General features: G+C 43.6%; 1 protein-coding gene across 6 annotated transcripts in view; it reads left to right on the forward strand.

The window, feature by feature from the left end:
- PSIP1 (PC4 and SFRS1 interacting protein 1) overlaps nucleotides 1-17,964 on the forward strand; it is a 70,413-nt gene that overhangs the window by 7,194 nt on the left and 45,255 nt on the right. For 3 of the 6 annotated variants that reach the window (XM_034774123.1, XM_034774125.1, XM_034774129.1), the window contains exons 1-4: nucleotides 2,148-2,271; nucleotides 2,714-2,855; nucleotides 5,378-5,454; nucleotides 9,003-9,141. In XM_034774123.1, the coding sequence (XP_034630014.1) occupies nucleotides 2,784-2,855; nucleotides 5,378-5,454; nucleotides 9,003-9,141 (288 nt within the window). In that variant the 5' untranslated portion in view covers nucleotides 2,148-2,271; nucleotides 2,714-2,783. Of the gene's footprint in view, nucleotides 1-2,147; nucleotides 2,320-2,713; nucleotides 2,856-5,377; nucleotides 5,455-9,002; nucleotides 9,142-17,964 lie in introns of those variants that run through there. The other 3 variants (XM_034774126.1, XM_034774127.1, XM_034774124.1) reach the window with 2 other exon arrangements.

Below are 17,964 nucleotides of genomic sequence, written 5' to 3' on the forward strand. Positions count from 1 at the left end.
ATAGTATTTTTCAATTCACCTAATACTTGTACTGTAGTGCAATCTCTTTATTATGAAAGTTGAACTTACAAATGTAGAATTGTGTAAAAAAAAAAAAAACCTGCATTTAAAAATAAAACAATGTAAAACTAGGTCCTACAAGTCCACTCAGTCCTTTTTGTTCAGCCAAATTGCTCAGACAAACAAGTTTGTTTACATTTGCAGGAGATAATGCTGTTCACTTCTTGTTCACAATGTTACCTGAAAGTGAGAACAGGCGTTCACTTGGCACTGTTGTAGCCGACGTTGCAAGATATTTACATGCCAGATGCGCTACAGATTCGTATGTCCCTTCATGCTTCAACCACCATTTCAGAGGACATATGTCCATGCTGATGACAGGTTCTGCTTGATAACAATCCAAAGCAGCGTGGACCGATGTATGTTCATTTTCATCCTCTGAATCAAATGCCATCAGCAGAAGGTTGATTTTCCTTTTTGGTGGTTCGCATTCTGTAGTTTCTGCATTGGAGTGTTGCTCTTTTAAGACTTCTGAAAGCATGATCCGCACCTCATCCCTTTCAAATTTTGGAAGACACTTCAGATTTTTAAACCTTGGGTTGAAACCTGTGTGTTTTGTCAAACCTGCAGCGAAAGTGTTCATAAAATGAACAATACCTGCTGAGTCATGATCTGAGACTACTGTAACATGAAATATGTGGCAGAATGCGAGTAAAACAGGGCCAGAGACACACAATTCTCCCCCAAGGAGTTCAGTCACAAATTTAATTAACACATTACTTTTTTTAAATGAGCGTCATCAGCATGGAAGCGTGTCCTCTGGAATGGTGGTCAAAGCATGAAGGGGCATACAAATGTTTAGCATATTTGGCACATAAATACCTTGTAATTCCAGCTACAAAAGTCCCATGCAAACACGTCTTCTCAGTGTCTGGTGACATTGTAAATAAGAAGTGGGCAGCATTATCTCCCATAAATGTAGACAAACTTGTTTGTCTTGGCAATTGGCTGAACAAGAAGTAGGACTGAGTGGACTTGTACGCTCTAAAGTTTTGCATTGCTTTGTTTTTGAGTGCAGTTATGTAACAAAAAAACCCGACATTGGTACGTTACACTTTAATAATAAAGAGATTGTGGTACAGTACTTGTATGAGGTGAACTGAAAATTACTATTTATTTTATCATTTTTACAGTGCAAATATGTCATCAAAAATAATAATATTAAGTGACAAGTGTACACTTTGTATTCTGCGTTGTAATTGAAATCCATATATTTGAAAATGTAGAAAAACATCCGAAAATATTTAATAAATTTCAATTGGTATTCTATTGTTTAATGGTATGATTAAAACTGCGATTAACTGCGATTTTTTAAATCGCGATTAATTTTGAGTTAATTGTGTAAGTTAACTCCACTTAATCGACAGGCTGTTATATTTGCAGATGATCGTCACAGCTGGCTTTGAATTTATCTGCAGCATGTGGTATCTTTATGTCCCATACTGTGTGCGAGTCATTCCTAAAATAAAATCTGCTTGTGTGCAAATGAATTGCTTAGTACCCGAGCCGCTTTTAATAGTTTATGATTTAAATGGCATAAATGACTTGATCGGGAAAGAGGGGCTCGGCTAGGAGATAGCCCAAGAGAGGGCCCTGGCTCCTACCAGCAGCCCTTGGTCTCATGTAGTTTTGTCATTCACTTCGTGTGCTAAGGCTGGGTCTTCTTACATAAGAGGTGCTCAGCCACGGTACAGGAGCTGCACGAGGACAGTTTTCAGGGCTAGCCTTGCAGAGCCTGTGGCCCGCTGCCTACCTGTGCCAGCAGCTCCCTGTACATCAGGGACCAGACCACTCTCCCCCGTGAGCAGCAGCATCCGATACCCCCCCCCTTCCCTCCAGGCAGTGTGTGAGCTGCAGCAGCACCAGCCACCCAAGCCCCGCCTCCCTACCTAGCTGCAGCCGCCGCCGCGGGAGGAGCGCACCATTTCTCCGCCGGGGGGAGGGGGGTTAGATACGTTAGCGTCTCCCAGTCCCCGCTCCCTCGCTTGTCGGGGTCCGTTCCCGAGGGAGGTGGTTGAGCCCGTGCTTCCTCCGGCTCTCTCACACGGGTAGGGTTGAACCAATTCCGTCGTTTCCCCTCTCTTCCCCGCCCAAGAGATCTGAGTACTCTGCGACCCCTCCTGCCCGCGTTAATTGGTGTGGGCCGGGCTGGCGGGAGGCAGCGCGGCGGCCGCTGGGGGCTGGAGGAAGCGGGCTGCGGGGCCGCGCCAGGTAAGGGGGCGCGGGCGGCCGTTGCGCGGTGGCTCCCCGGATCGGCTGGTGAGATGGAGGCGGATTTTCTGCTGCGCGCGCGGGGACGGGAGCAGCGCTGGCCTGCGGCAGCCGGAGCGGGGGAGTGCGGGGTGACTAGGGGAGGTCTGCGCGGAGGGGAGCGCGGAGGCGAAGTCGGGGCGCTGCGCATGGGAAGGGGCCTGCGCGCGAGGCGGGGTGGGGGGCTGCTTGCATGGGCAGGGAGGGGGGGCGGACTGCGCGCCTGGGAAGGTGGGTGCGCGCACGGGCGTGGGGGGGGGCTCTGCGCGCACAGGGGAAGGGGCAGCCGGGATGCGGTGGGGAGTGGGTTTGTTTTCCTGGAAGCACCCCGGCCACAGCCGGGGTGCGGGGCTGCCCTGGGGGGAGACACCGCTGCTTTGACTCGCCTTGTCCACCTCTGCAGCGGGATCTCGGGCGGCTGGGAGCGCCTCTGCCATTCGCCTCAGCTACAGCCGCCACATCGGTCGGAAAACATGAGCCGAGATTTCAAACCCGGAGACTTGATCTTTGCCAAGATGAAAGGTTATCCCCATTGGCCAGCCAGGGTAAGCCCCCCCTGCCGCCGCCTCCTCTCACCTGCGCTCTCCCTATGTGTCCCTCCATCCTCATTTCAGTCCATCGCTCCATGGCAGATAAACGTTAGTCTTGGGGTGGGGTGGGGGATTGTGTGGTGCAGGTTTTGTTTCCCATCTTAAGGGGTGTGTATCTGTAGATGTATATAGCACATGAGCAGGTTTCCCTCATGTGGAGGGGCCGACCTGGTGGTGCTGCTGGAAGCAACTCACACTCTGTTTTTACTCTGTGGTTTTCTCCCTTCCTTCCCCCCCTGGGTTTTAAGCTTCTCTACTTGTAACATACATGACAGTATTTTCATCAGCTCTCATTAGTTCCTCTAGCTTTCTGTGACTTTTTGCCTAAGTCCAATGGGAGATTTTCTGTGATACACCAACTTTTTAAATTGAGTTTACTGAGGGTACGTCTTCACTACCCGTCGTATCGACGGGTAGCAATCGATTTATTCAGGATCGCTATATCGCGTCTCGTTAAGACGCGATATATCGATCCGGAACGCACTCACCGTCGACTCCGAAACTCCACCAGAGCGAGCGGCGGTAGTGCAGTCGACGGGGGAGCTGCGCCGTCGATCCCACGCCGTGTGGACCACAGGTAATTCAATCTAAGATACTTTAGACTTCAGCTACGCTATTCACTTAGCTGAAGTTGCATATCTTAGATCGGTTCCCCTCCTCCCCCAGTATAGACCAGCCCTGAGAGATGGTGTTGAAGCAGCAAACATCTCTTAGTGAACTTCCTTCAGTGTTACATTCAGTCATCTAAAACTTTTTCTACATAGCATTTTTTGGGGGTGGAAAGAGTGCAGATATTTATAGACAAAACAAAGTATTCAATTTTTTATTGTGATCAAGTGGCACTGCATTGTTGTATTAAGTAGATGACCCTCAAGTTAGACGTTAGTAATGAAGACTATAGTATCGTTGCGTAACAAGTTGTGGGAGTATTCAAGGGTCTGGACAACATCAAGTACTCCTTCCAAATAGCTGGGGCCTTATTTGACCAAAAATACTGCTGTGAAGGTGTGTGTTATGCTCTGAAACCTGTAGGAGCAGTACCACTAAGTATTCTAAGCGGTGTGGGCAAGGGATGTGCTGGCCGCGGCTTCCCGCTGCTCCCATTGGCCCGAGACGGCGAACCGCAGCCAGTGGGGTCCGCGATTGGCCGAACCTGCCATGTCAGCAGGTAAATAAACTGGCCCGGCCCACCAGGGTGCTTACTGTTGCCGAATGGGGGAGGGGAATAGGGGTAGGTGTGCATGCCAAACGTTGCCGACCCATGCTTTAAAGCAATGGAAGTTTCTAAGACTGCCGTACAGTACTTCAATTGGTGGTTTTGAGATTACAGATGAAAGATTAGTGTACAATTTATATTTATGCAGTGCTGGATTAAGAATTGTGAAAGATTTTTTTTAGTGTCCTATCTCTCTCTTAAATGTAATGCTTTGTGCTAGTGCAAGTCATCAGTTCAATGCGGCGAGAAGCATTGCTATGGTTGTGGAAGAGGTGGCAGTTGGAGGAGCAGATACTGCGTCTAAGGGAGCCAATACTACTTCTAACCATAGTGTGTACTTTTTTTTAAGCACACATTAATTTTGAAGTATATTGACATTTATTGGACTTTTTGTTATATAAGGCAGTGGTTCTCAAACTTTTTTTTTTCGCGGACCACTTGAAAATTGCTGAGGGTCTCGGCAAGATCACTTAATGATCTTTCCAAAAGTTGTTTGTACCGTTAGCTAACTATTGTAAAGCGCTTGGGATAAAAGTGCTATATTAAAAAAACCTTAATAATAATTGTTTTTTTTGTTCTACAAATAAAAGCACATAACTCATATTTTAATATCGGTAGTCTTACCTTTCTAATGCCTTGGATATGCCCTCTCTCCCCCGCTGCGGCAGCCCCCGAGCTGAGGCTGGGAAGGAGGGCTGTCTCTCGCCGCAACCCTGGAGCTGGGGAAAGTCACCTTTCTCTGGCCGGAAAGTCACCTTTCTCTGGCCGCTACAGCCCTGCACGTCCCAATTTCCCCCCCCCTTCTCACCCCCCTGGCCCCCCACACCTACCCCTATCCCCCCCCCCCAGGCCACCACCTCACCTTACATGTGTGTCTTCTCCAGGGTCCAGGCACCTAATTAGTGGAGCCACGCCTGCATGGCTCCACTAATTAGGTGGGTGGCCCTTCATTCTCTTGCGTGCGGCTGCCCAGGCGCGCACCTTAGAGGGAACTATCTGTGGACCACCTGAATGGAGCTTGGTCCGCGGACCACAGTTTGAGAACCTCTGATAGAAGGATTGCTAACATCAATCTGAAAGTCACACTTGATATCTGCATTCTATTACATTGTAAGAAACATCTTTGAGATTTCTGTATGGTAAAAAATTTTCTATAGCATTGTGTTTTTTCAGTTTTAATGACATTTTTAAATGTCCCCCCACACTGTTTTTGGTTGTTACTAAATATTTTAGTTATCATAATGTAATTTTTTTCCCTTAGGTGGATGAAGTTCCTGATGGAGCAGTGAAACCTCCTACAAATAAAATGCCTATTTTCTTTTTTGGAACACATGAGACGTAAGTTCTTTAGATTAAAGAGCACATCACTGTCATTGCAGAATTTCTTAAAAGTAATTTCATGGCCTACCTGTATGTGAGGCGTTCACAAATGATATTCAGAAATAGGCCAACTTTTCCTCACCTAAACGTTATGAAAAAGATAGGCAGTTTAAAAGAAGTCTACTTGGTCTTCACATCTACCATGAAATACCGAGGGGAGCTGTCGACTGTAATCATTCCATGAGATGTCAGGGAGCTGTTTTCCTACTCAATAAAAACAGAGTTGTTATGACTTGAGTGACTTCCCCCCCCCCCTTTTTTTTTCTTAAACTATAGCAGGGGTTCTCAAACTTCATTGCAATGTGACCCCCTTCTGACAACAAAAATTACTATAGGACCCCAGGAGGGGTAACCCAAGCCCTGCCTCCTCAGGTGGGAGGGCCAAAGCCGAAGGGCTTCAGCCCCAGGTAGGGGGCCTGTAATCTGACACCTGTCGTCCAGGGCTGAAACCCTTGGGCTTTGGCCCCCGGGTCCCAGCACGTCTAAGTCAGGCCAGCCCCGGAGTCCCCATTAAAATAGGGTCATGACCCACTTTGAGGTCCCAACCCACAGTTTGAGAATTGCTGAACTATAGTATTAGTTTTGGTCTTGGGCATCCTCGTCCTTCATTTTGTTAGAAAATAAAATAAAATTGTAATTCTTAAATTATAGGATCTAAATAAACAAAAACGGCAGCAATCCCCACTGACTTGGTTTCCACTTTATACTTATTTAAAAAAAAAAAGTTGGAACTGCTATGTTGTGTGCATATTTGGTTCATTTTATCCATTTCATATCAATATCCTATCCTCCCTCACAGCTCTCTGCAGAATCAGGTTTGTTTACGCTTATTGTATCTTGTCTTAAATTTGATTGAAAGCTCTTCAGGGCAGGGACCATGTCGTCCTATGTGTGTGAGTTAAGTTCTATACAATGGAGCTTAACCCTTTTTGGTTTGTTATGGCACTACAGCAATATGAATAAGAATACCACCCATCTGTTCCTTCCCGCACTGATTAAATGCCATTCTTGATTCCACCACTTGCTGCTTTTCATTAGTATTCCAGAATCCACCTGCATATTGATTTTTAGGAGCACAGATCACATGTAGAGCGGTAAGAAATCTACACGAGCCTACATAAATAACATTCAAAGATCTTGGGCAAAATTTTCAAAAGCCAAAGTTCCATTTTCAGATGTGATTTAGGCTCCTAACTTAGGCGCTTTTTAAAAAAATTACTGCTACAAAATTAAAATATGGTCAACCCTATGTTTTGTAGTATGGTAAATTCACTGTTACATTATTACAAATTTCTCATATGTATGCTCTCATACCTTACACTGTTGCAGTGTGCAATATGTTTCCCCTCTCCCCATCATTTCTCTCCTTCTAACCTTTATTCCTAACCCAGTTCTTCATTCCTACTCCTGAACATTTAATTAGTGTCAAGTGCAACTCCAATATTGCTTGGTCTGTTTTCTTTCTTCTTATTGCATCTCTGCCTACATTATAGGCAGAGGACATCGAATAACCATCAGAAAGGGTAGACCCACCAGTATGGGAATATACTAATAATGGGGCCTATCTAATTTTTGTTTGACTTGAGCTATGTAACCTATATAGCAGTAGGTGGCAAATCAGGGGTTCACCATATAATAGTTGGAGCTAATAATTTTCTGTACGTTTTCATTTGAATAATTTTATACACTTTGGCCTTGTGCATGCAGCATACTGGCCCCTGTGCCTATGAAGAACCCCACAAGATATACCTTCAGAGTTTTCACAAGACTGCACTAATGTAATACATTGCTCTAAATTTTATAAAACTGAAGGCAGTCCACTTTCCAGGGCATCAAGCGTTAGCTTCATCATGCAAAACAATCTTTCTGGAATACATAAGGAGTGATTGTTTCCTGGCTCCAAAGCTCTCTTATGCACTTCTCTCTGGCCAGGATTGGGGAAGAAGAACCACACAAAGCCAGAAAAAACCCTCAAACAATTATTTCCTAACTTTTATGTAACATAGTAGTGGTTTGCAGTTTACTAAGCGATAGTGGGAACTTGCATGATAATTTTCATGCAACTTTAGGTTTGAGTGTCTCCTGGTTTGCAGTGAATGGGAAATGATTGTTGAAATTGTTAATGATCTCTTCATTTGGATTCCTTCCCGTATAGCAATCTGATATAGTACCTTTAGAAGCAAAATAATAATAAACATATTGATATTCTTAGTTTCAGTTTTGTCCATCTTTGCTGGTGGAAATTTGTTAATATCTTTTTGTTGTATTAGCCCCAAAAAAGATTTTTGTGTGTATGATTAGTCATAGGCAAAAGTTTTTGCTTAAAGAAATTCCATAAAATTAACACTTGAAACATTTTATGGACACTGTAGATACTGTGATTTTGATGTAACGGGAAAGGTACTAAAAGGAAAAGGAGATGTAGTTGTGCATCTGAAGCACCAAGAATGCCCTTAATATTTGATGTCTACCTCTGAAGAGGCCACTTCTAATGCCCTTTGTATTTGCTGGTTAACTCTGAGAAGGCCAGTTCTTAGAGATGACAAAAAGCTACATGACTGAAAAAAATTATTTTAAAACAACAAATATGGGGAGGTAGATAGTGAGGAAATACTGATTCTTTTTGGTCTCTCCAGCAAAAAAAATCCAAAAAACTGCTGCTTACTCTATTTTTTTTTTTTTTTTTTTTTTACATTCAGTTGCTAATTAAGGAAATCACTATTGGTTTGGGTAAAATCTATGAGTAAGTATTTCTGGATATCTAAAGTAGAAAAGTTTACTGACTGGATGGAATATAGTACATCAGATAACGTGTATCTTTTTATAGCCCCATACTCTGACTTTTTGAGCTACTATCATTTAAAAGTAAAAATGCTTTTCACACTTTTGAAAAGTATAATGATCTTGCAACCTGTTTTTTTCATTTTGATTTTCCTAGATAAGCTTCCTATTCTGCAGATGTATTATGCACTAAAGGCACAGGTGTTGAGAACATATTTTCTTTAAGTATTTTAAGTTAGCACAAATTAAAATCTCTTCCTGTGCCTGTATGTACTGAAAAGAGGGTTATTCTAGTGCAAAATGCATACGAACAGTGGAAACAGCATATGGATTGTCTGTGTAATATAATTAAGGCAACTACAACAGAATACACTGAAAGCAGTATGTGCATCTTAAATATTATGAGTCTTTAATTACATTTTCTTAGAGCAGAAACTTTTTACTGTTGCAAGATAGTTTCCTTAACCTGAAGCCATAATCTCCTATACTATCTCAAGACATTTTCAAGAATTAAGGACTCTTCCCTCTGTTTCCTTTTTTTTCTTATTCTTTACTTCCCTACTGCTTCCATCACTTCAAATACTTAAGTACTGAGTTTGGTTTCTACATATCTAGTGTGTCTGTTTGTCTGTCTCTCTCTCTCATATGGCAATATTAAGAATTTAAAATGAATTGTTGGAGTAGAAAAATTTACCTGTTAATTTTTCCTTTTTCACTTTTTACAGGGCATTTTTGGGACCAAAGGACATATTCCCATATTCTGAAAATAAAGATAAATACGGCAAACCAAATAAAAGAAAAGGCTTTAATGAAGGATTATGGGAAATTGACAACAACCCCAAAGTAAAATTCTCTCATCAACAGGTCAGTGATCTTTGTATGCATTGCTAACAAACTTGTAAGCATTATTGGTGTTCTAATCTAATCTGGTCAAATACCTTGCATTGTCCTGCTGTTGTGAAAAAGTAGAATGATAGCTCAGATGACATGGATGGGATAAATTATGGCTCAGTTTCATTCAATTGCAGGTCAGACTGACAGTAGTGTTATAGTTTAGAATCGGCCTTTAAGGTTTTCAGTAATAAGTAAGAGTGAGGAAATTTTTTGGTATGATCAGTGATGTCAGTTTACTATGGCAAATTTTAGAAGAAGTCTTGGTAATGGTTTCATGGGTATTGTAGAAATCATTATGTTGAACACGTTTTCTAGTGATTGTTTCAGGGTAACATTGTAGGTCTCAGCTTCTAAATTATTAATTTTTAAGAATTAAGCTTCATGGTATCTTCACTGATCTGATGGAACCTTAGCTTACTGGCCTTTCCAGTTACATAATTCAATTTGTATGCCCAAGCACTTTTGCTCTACAGATATTATCTTAACATTTCAACAAGTGATCTCTTGGCACACGTTTTCCTTTACCTTATTATCTTGTGCTGTCCTCCTGCTCCAGTGGCTGGGAGCGATGTGGCATCTCCCTCTTATCCCTGCCTCTATCTTCCAAAAGCCATCACATAAGTCTACTGACACAGTCCCTTGTATGTGTCAGAGATTCCTCATCTCTTGGCCGCCTGTACAAACTTCTGCTGTCCAAATTGTGACTAGACTGGGATTGGAAGCCCACGCAGGGTTACTTTATATCCAGTTATATCACTTGTAAGATGTGAGGAGCAGGCACCAGCTTCTGTTTGTGTAGACAGTGCCTAGGACAATGAAGCCTGAGCCATAATTGAAACCCCTAGGTACTATTGTGAAACAATTTTCAAACAAGCAAGCAGGGAAGCACCAGCTTGCCACTTCCTACATCAGGAAGCCCTGCATGTGTGGGAGTGGGCTCTGCCCTACAAGACATCTCTTGATTCTGTATGTCTAGCAAGGAAGAATAACATGATTGCAGATAGATTGGGAGTCTGGCCTTTGATAATGGCAAACCAGGAACTCTCCCTGACATTGTCTCCTGACCAGAAGTATGTTGACTTTGAGCAGGTGGAACATTTTCCTAGCATCTCAAAAAACCTTCCTGAAAGGCCTACAGTTCCAAATGGAAAGACCTGAAGTTTGGTGCAGTCGGGACATATGGACTCCTTTACTTGTCCTGTACGAAAGCTGCTATACGCATCTTCCTGAGTATGTCTTAAAGACTGAATGCATCTGGGTACATTTTAATAGCTGTTTTAGCCTTTAATGAACTGGTCCAAGGTCAGCCCCTGTCTTTGTAGGCCTTTGCCATCTGGATTACATGGGGCTAGATGCTCTTAATCACTCCCTCCCACCCCCCCAACATTAGTTAATTAAAAAACTCTTTTTATCATGGGATATTGTGATGCTTCCTGGAGGTACCCAGGTTGTGAGGCACCTCACTGCCACCTCCCCTTAATGTGAAGTAGCCTTGTCTGTGCCTGACATGGGTCAGTCCCTGACTCTACTATTCATGGGCAACACAAGCACTCCTCTCAGTCTGCGCAGGCTCCTCTGTCCTTCTGCAGGCTAGCAATAGCCCAACTCTAACCTCTGAGCATCCAGCCCCTGTTTCACTATACGCTCCCAGTATTCACAGATACACTGTTCCCAAAGAAGTTATACACGCCAGCTCCATTTAATACACAGAACTTAGATGTGTTTGATATAGTAAAAACAAAAGTTGATTTAAAAAAGAGGGGAGATTCAACTGTTAGTAAATAGAAATATAGGGAACAAATGATTACATATACAATACAATTATAATATGCATTCTAGTACTTAGACTTCAATAATTTCATGTCTTATAAAGCAAAGTTCATCCAACAGATCTTTCAGCCAGGTCTGGCTGTGATCCTTTTTTCCTTAGGCGAAACACACTGCCAGCTTGTCCCCTAGATCAGTGGTTCTCAAAGTCGGTCCGCCGCTTGTTCAGGGAAAGCCCCTGGCAGGGCAGGCCGGTTTATTTACCTGCCGAGTCCGCGGGTTTGGCCGATCGCAGCTCCCACTGGCCACCGTTTGCTGCTCCAGGCCAATGGGGGCTGCAGGAAGGGGCGGCCAGCACATCCTTTGGCCCGCGCCGCTTCCCGCAGCCCCCATTGGCCTGGAGCGGTGAACTGCGGCCGGTGGGAGCCGCGATCGGCCGAACCTGTGGACGTGGCAGGTAAACAAACCAGCCCGGCCCGCCAGGGGCTTTCCCTGAACAAGCGGCGGACCAGCTTTGAGAACCACTGCCCTAGATAAATAATACTGTCTCTCTCTTTGCAACCTGTGATATATCAAAATAGTCCTTTGATCAATCTTCATAAACTGGACAGCCTCCTGCAGTGTATTCCTTCCTGTAGATTTTTCAGTCTCTTGTTGATTTCACATTTCCATTGTAGACATTTACAAAGCTGCCATGTTGTCCTTCACATTTTCACAAAGCACTCTTGCTTGGATTCAGCCTCCAGGCGGGAATTCTGTGTTGGTCTCTCCATACTCCAGAACTCATTTGCAAGATGGAGGAGGCTGGATTCTTTCACTCTACAAAAAGAGAGGTTTTTTACTTCAGGGTGTGCTCATTATTTATTGATTTTCTGCATGTTGTTGTTTCTCTGGTTCTGGGCTCATTCCGCTGGATGGCATGCTGTGCATGATGAGCTTACAGAGGTACCTTGGATCTGTTGATCTATATATGCTTCTCTGCTAACACTTGGTATTGGCTTAGTTGCATCACACTGCAGCAATTCTCCCTTTTGAAGATGTTCCTCTAGCTCAGCAGTTCTTAAAATTCATTACACTGTGACCCCTTTTTGATAACAAAAATTACTACAGGACCCGATGCAGGGCTGAAGCCAAAGCCCGAGCCCAGCTACTCAGAGCTGAAGCCCTCGGGCTTTGGCTTCAGCCCCGGACTCAGGCCCCAGCCAGTCTAAAGTCTGCCTTGGTGACCCCATTAAAATGGGGTCATGCCCCACTTTGGGGTCACAACCCACAGTTTGAGAATCACTGCTCTAGCTTACTCTACAAGAGTGAGAATCCAGGGCAGATGGTATCTTTAGTAAAGAGAAAGCTATTACCCTATAATCCTGATTCCCTCCACTTACCCCGCAGAGTTAATTTTTTATTTTCATTTATTTGTATTGCGGTAACACCTAGGAGAGCAGTTAAGGACTAGGGTCTCATTCTGCTACGAGCACATACTGTAATACAAACATCTTTGTCCCCAAAGAGCTGACAATCTGAGATAAGCGACAATAGATGGGTACAGATTGATGGGGGGGCACAAAGCTGGAAGTCAGTGGTTTCAGCGCACCAACTGCCTAATGTTAAGGTTTTTTTTGTAGGCATCTTGGCAGAAAAGAATCTCAGGGAGGGAGTTGAAGGGGGTTATCAGGTGGCTTTGCTGATGTTTATGGAGCACTCTTCCCATGCTTTAGGAGAAAGCATGAAAGTGCTTGCTTGGAAATTTTACAAGTGGGGGCTGGTCCACACTAACCCCCCCAGTTTGAACTAAGATACACAACTTCAGCTACGTGAATAACGTAGCTGAAGTCGAAATATCTTAGTTCGAGCTACAAGATACTTACCGTGGGTCCACACATGGCAGGCAGGCTCCCGCGTACTCCTCTCGCAGAGCAGGAGTACCGGTATCGAAGGCAAGCACTTCCGGGATTGATTTATCGCGTCTAGACAAGACGCGATAAATCGATCCCAGAAGATCGATTGCTTACCGCTAAACCTGGAGGTAAGTATAGACGTACCCTGGGTATTGAAGGTTGGAAACATTGGCAGAACAGGGGTGGGAGCTCTTGATAGCTTATGAGCGATGCTACTTAGGGTGGGGATAGACAGTGAAGGGCCTTAAAATAGACACAAGTAGTTGGTATTTGAGATATTTGAGACAGTGGGGAGCCAGGGGAGAGATGCAAAGAGAGGTGATATGGTCTAAGTGACGAGCCAAGAGAATGATTTTGTAGCAATGTGCTGAAGTAGGGTAAAACTGCATTTGTCAAGGCCAGAGATCATATTGCAGTACTCAAGATGTGAGGAGATGAGGGAGTGAATGGACTTTTAGCTGTGTGGATGGAGAAGAAGCATCTTAAAAGATGTTAAGCAGGAAAAATCAGCAAGATTTAGATACAGCCTGGATGGGAGGATCTAGAGGGCCAAGTCAAAGATAATGCCCAGTTTAGAGATCTATGACAGGGAGGTTGTTGGTTGTGGTGGTGTCACTCGTCCTGGGAAGGTGTGGGGAAGGATTAGGCATGGGGGCAGTGGGAGGATTAAGCACTCTGCTTTAGTCATTGTGAGCTTAAGATGACAGACATCCAGAAAGAGATGTCCGAAAGACTGAGATTTTAGATTGGAGAGAAGATGAGTACAGCGTATTGAGGTAGATCTGTGAGTTGTCAGCATAAAGATGATAGTTGAATTTATTTGATGTTCAGGGATGTCTCTATTGTACTTTTCCCTGAAGTACTTTTTTTTTTTTTTTTTCTTGATCAGCTTTTTTTCCCCCTGGAAGCTTTACTTTGTGCTATACTAAATGGCAGAAAACTTAATGCAGAGTTCAGGTTGCCAGGTGATAGCTCTTACCCTTCCAGAACATCAAGTTCAGCAAAACTCAGACTTCTTAAAACAAGGAAATAGAGTTAAGGTAAACACCTATGGAACCTTAACTCTGTCCCCCTGGAACTGTCAATACCCATTGGAATGGCATGCATTCCAGCTGTTTTCACTGTTAAGTGTAACTGCTGAATGGTGGTGGAATAAGTTGGAATAGCTTGAAAGAGCTGTGATTGTGATAGAGAGCTGTGATTGTGATAGGAGGAGATCTGCATTGGAGTCTCCCCATGTGTTTATCAAAGGAAAGAGATATATGCACCTTGAGATTCCAGTCTCCATCATTTCGAGACAGGATTGTGTCAGTAGCAGGGCACTGGGATTCTCTTGCCATTGGTATTGTCAGTAGTAATGAAAGCAGTCTGTGGATTTAATGATGAGTAGGAAAAAGTATAGGGTTAGGTAGTATCCTGTGTGCAAGTGTGAAGGAGCCTTAAAAAGATATGAAATCGTTAAATTTTACAAATGTGGTATTCTGTCAGGGGAGTGGACTCAGTGTTTGAGTGTAGGGCAAGTGAAATAATTCCTGTCCATTATAGTGAAAAGGCAGAGTGCAAGAATGTATGTTGTATAGACCTTTATTTGATCTCTATATTACCTGGTTTTCAGAAGTTTGAATTTTGCTGTACTTAGTTTGTGCCCTTCCAGAGCATAAACCTTAACTCTGCATTAATCAAGTTTTTTGCCTCATAATTTCCTAGTTTTTTTTTTTTTTTTTTTAAACAAAAATATTTGTTGGTGGAAGTTTAGTGGTCATTAAGGCAGTTGTAGTTCTCAGCTAAGTTTGCAACTGATGTGCTCCCCTGGCTAGGTAGTGATCAAAAGATGTAGCTTTTATATAATGCTTTTTATTAATAGATCTCAAAAAGTTTTGCATTATCCCCATTTTACAGATAGGAAACTGAGGCACAGAGAGTGAAGTGGCTTGCTTGCAGTCACTCAGCAGGCTAATGATATAGCTAGGAATAGTCCCAGTCCAGTGGTCTTTTTAGTAGGCCACACAATTGCTATGTGATTCCTCAGTGCTCCTGTCCCAATGTATATTTTGTTATAGTGGAATGGAGATAATAGTCATGCTTTAAAATATTTGCAGTATGTAGTTGCTGACAGGGCCAGTGAGAAATCTCATCCATGGTTTATGCCCCCAAACCTTGACAGTTTTACTAAATAGTTGTTAATGGAACTTTAAGCATATGAGAAGATTCTTTCTCTACCCTCTGCCCCATCATTTCCTGTAGCTCCCCTGCCAACATTTCATAGAATCATAGGACTGGAAGGGACCTTGAGAGATCATCTAGCACAGTCCCCTGCACTCATGGCAGGACTAAGTATTATCTTGACCATTCCTGATGTGTTTGTCTAACCTGCTCTTAAAAATCTCCAGTGATGGAGATTCCACCTCCTTAAGCAATTTATTCCAGTGCTTAACCACCCTGACAGTTATGAAGTTTTTCGTAATGTCCAACCTAAACCTTCCTTGCTGCAATTTAAGCCCATTGCTTCTTGTCCTGTCCTCCAGGAAAACAAAAATTTTCTCTCTCTTCCTTGTAACAACCTTTTACGTACTTGAAAACTGTTGTCATGTCCCCTCTGTCTTCTCTTTTCCAGACTAAACAAACCCAATTTTTTCAAACTTCCCTCATAGGTCACATTTTCTAAACTTTTAATCATTTTTGTTGCTCTTCTCTGGACTCTCTCCAATTTGTCCACTTCTTTCCTGAAATGCGGCGCCCTGAACTGGACACAATGCTCCAGTTGAGGCCTAGTCAGCGTGGAGTAGAGCGGAAGAACTACTTCTCATGTCTTGCTGACAACACTCCTGCTAATACATCCCAGAATTATGTTCGTGCTTTCTCTTTTTTTGCAACAGCGTTACACTGTTGACTCATATTTAGCTTGTGGTCCACTATGACCCCCAGACCCTTTCCGCAGTACTCCTTCCGAGGCAGTCATTTCCCATTTTGTATGTGTGCAACTGATTGTTCCTTCCTAAATGGAGTACTTTGCATTTGTCCTTATTGAATTTCATCCTATTTACTTCTCTAGTTTGTCCAGATCATTTTGAATTTTAATCCTATTCTCCAAAGCACTTGCAACCCCGCCCACCTTGGTATCGTCCGCAAACTTTATAAGTGTACTCTCTCTCTGACATTATCTAAATCATTGATGAAGATATTGAACAGAACCAGAACTGATCCCTGTGGGACCCCACTAATTATTTCCTTCCAGCATGACTATGAACCATTGAGAACTATTCTCTGGGAATGGTTTTCCAACCAGTTATGCACCCACCTTATAGTAGCTCCATCTAGGTTGCATTTCCCTAGTTTGTTTATGAGAAGATCATGTGAGACAGTATCAAAAGCTTTACTAAAGTCAAGATATACCGCATCTACTGCTTCTCTCTTTTCGCCCCCCCCCCAAGGCTTGTTACTCTGTGAAAGAAAGCGATCAGGTTGGTTTGGCATGATTTGTTCTTGACAAATCCATGCTGGCTGTTATTTATCACCTTATTATCTTCTAGATGTTTGCAAACTGACTGCTTAATTATTTGCTCCATTAACAGAAGTTAAGCTGACTGGTCTGTAATTCCCTGGGTTGTCCTTATTTCCCTTTTTATAGATGGGCTCTATATTTTCAGCTTCTCACTCTCCTTCCTATCCCATTAAGCCAGTGGTTCTCAAACTTTTGTATTGGTGACCCATTTCACACAGCATGCCTCTGAATGCACCCCCTCTTTATAAATTAAAAACACTTCTTTTTTTATATTTAACACTATTGTAAATGCTGGAGGTGAAGCAGGGTTTGGGGTGGAGGCTGTCAGCTCGCAACCCCCACATAAAAACCTCACGACGCCCTGTTTGAGAACCCCTGCATTAAGCCATTAATTGGCACTGTAGAAACTGTATACGTGTAAGACTTCGCTCCCTGCTGTCTGCCTTTTGCTTCTGCATACACATCACAGGCCACAGCTTACTGGAGGGCTGCATGCTACCTGGTTGTATAGCCTAACCTGCACATTTAGATGGGCCCTTCCTTCCCACTACTCACCTCCAGCTGGGACTCCTGCCCTTGCTTCAGCCAGGTTTTCCCAGCCATGACCCAAGTCCACTGGGTCCACTCCTCCTCCAAATTGCTTCCCCAACTCTTGGCAGCCCCCACACTGGGGTGATGTGTATCTTTCTTTATTTTCTGGATTTTTAGATGTTTAATTTTTGCGCGTCCTTCCCCCCACATTCCCCCTACCCCCACCTTCATTCAGGCTCATGTGGAAAGGCAGAGAAGAGCTCAAACTCACCAAGACAGGGGTTCTCAACCTTTTTTTTTCAGAGCCCCCCTCCTCCCCAACATGCTATAAAAACTCCATGGCCCAGTGGGGGAGGGGGAGTACTCTAGGCTTCAGCTGTGCGGGGGATGGTGAGCTTCTGTCCCTGTAGGGCTGGGAAAGAGCCTTGGGAACCCCATGGGATAGGAGGCTCGAGGCTTCTGCCCCTTGAGTTGTGGAGGATGAGATGGCTCAGGGCTTTAGTCCCACCGGGCTGGGGGGTGCTGGGCTTCAGCCCAACGGGGCAGCTTCTCCTGGGACTCAGGTGTGACATTGTGCAGTCTATATAAGGTTTTATAAAAAATAAGTGAATATAATGTAACTGGGATATGCTTCATGCAAAAGGTCTCATTACAAAGCTTATAATCTACTGAGTATGATCATCCGATTTGTATAAATGTACCACTCTTGTATCTAAAACTAGAAATATAAAATATAACTCTGAGAGCCTATTGTAATTATGTAAAGTGTGGGCCAATAATGATGGTTTGGACTCTTGATGACTCCCATTAACAAGGACCATTATCCGCAGATAGCTGTGTATACCTGTCAGTCTTCCTGTATATGTGTGTGCTGGCAAGTGGGCAATGAAGTCTTGCAGTGACATGTGATCATGTCACCTGAACTGGAATCCATCTTTAACCTGGTGCTTTTCCAGTGAGGGGGGTGGAAACCCAGAGGGACAAAGGGTTTCCGTAGGGTTACCATACGTCCGTTTTTTCCCAGACATGTCCTGCTTTTCGGCAATTCCCCCCGGACGGGGGTTTGATTGCCAAAAAGCAGGACATGTCTGGGAAAAA

Source organism: Trachemys scripta, chromosome 6 (genome assembly GCF_013100865.1).
Source record: "Trachemys scripta elegans isolate TJP31775 chromosome 6, CAS_Tse_1.0, whole genome shotgun sequence".
NCBI lineage: Eukaryota > Metazoa > Chordata > Testudines > Emydidae > Trachemys > Trachemys scripta.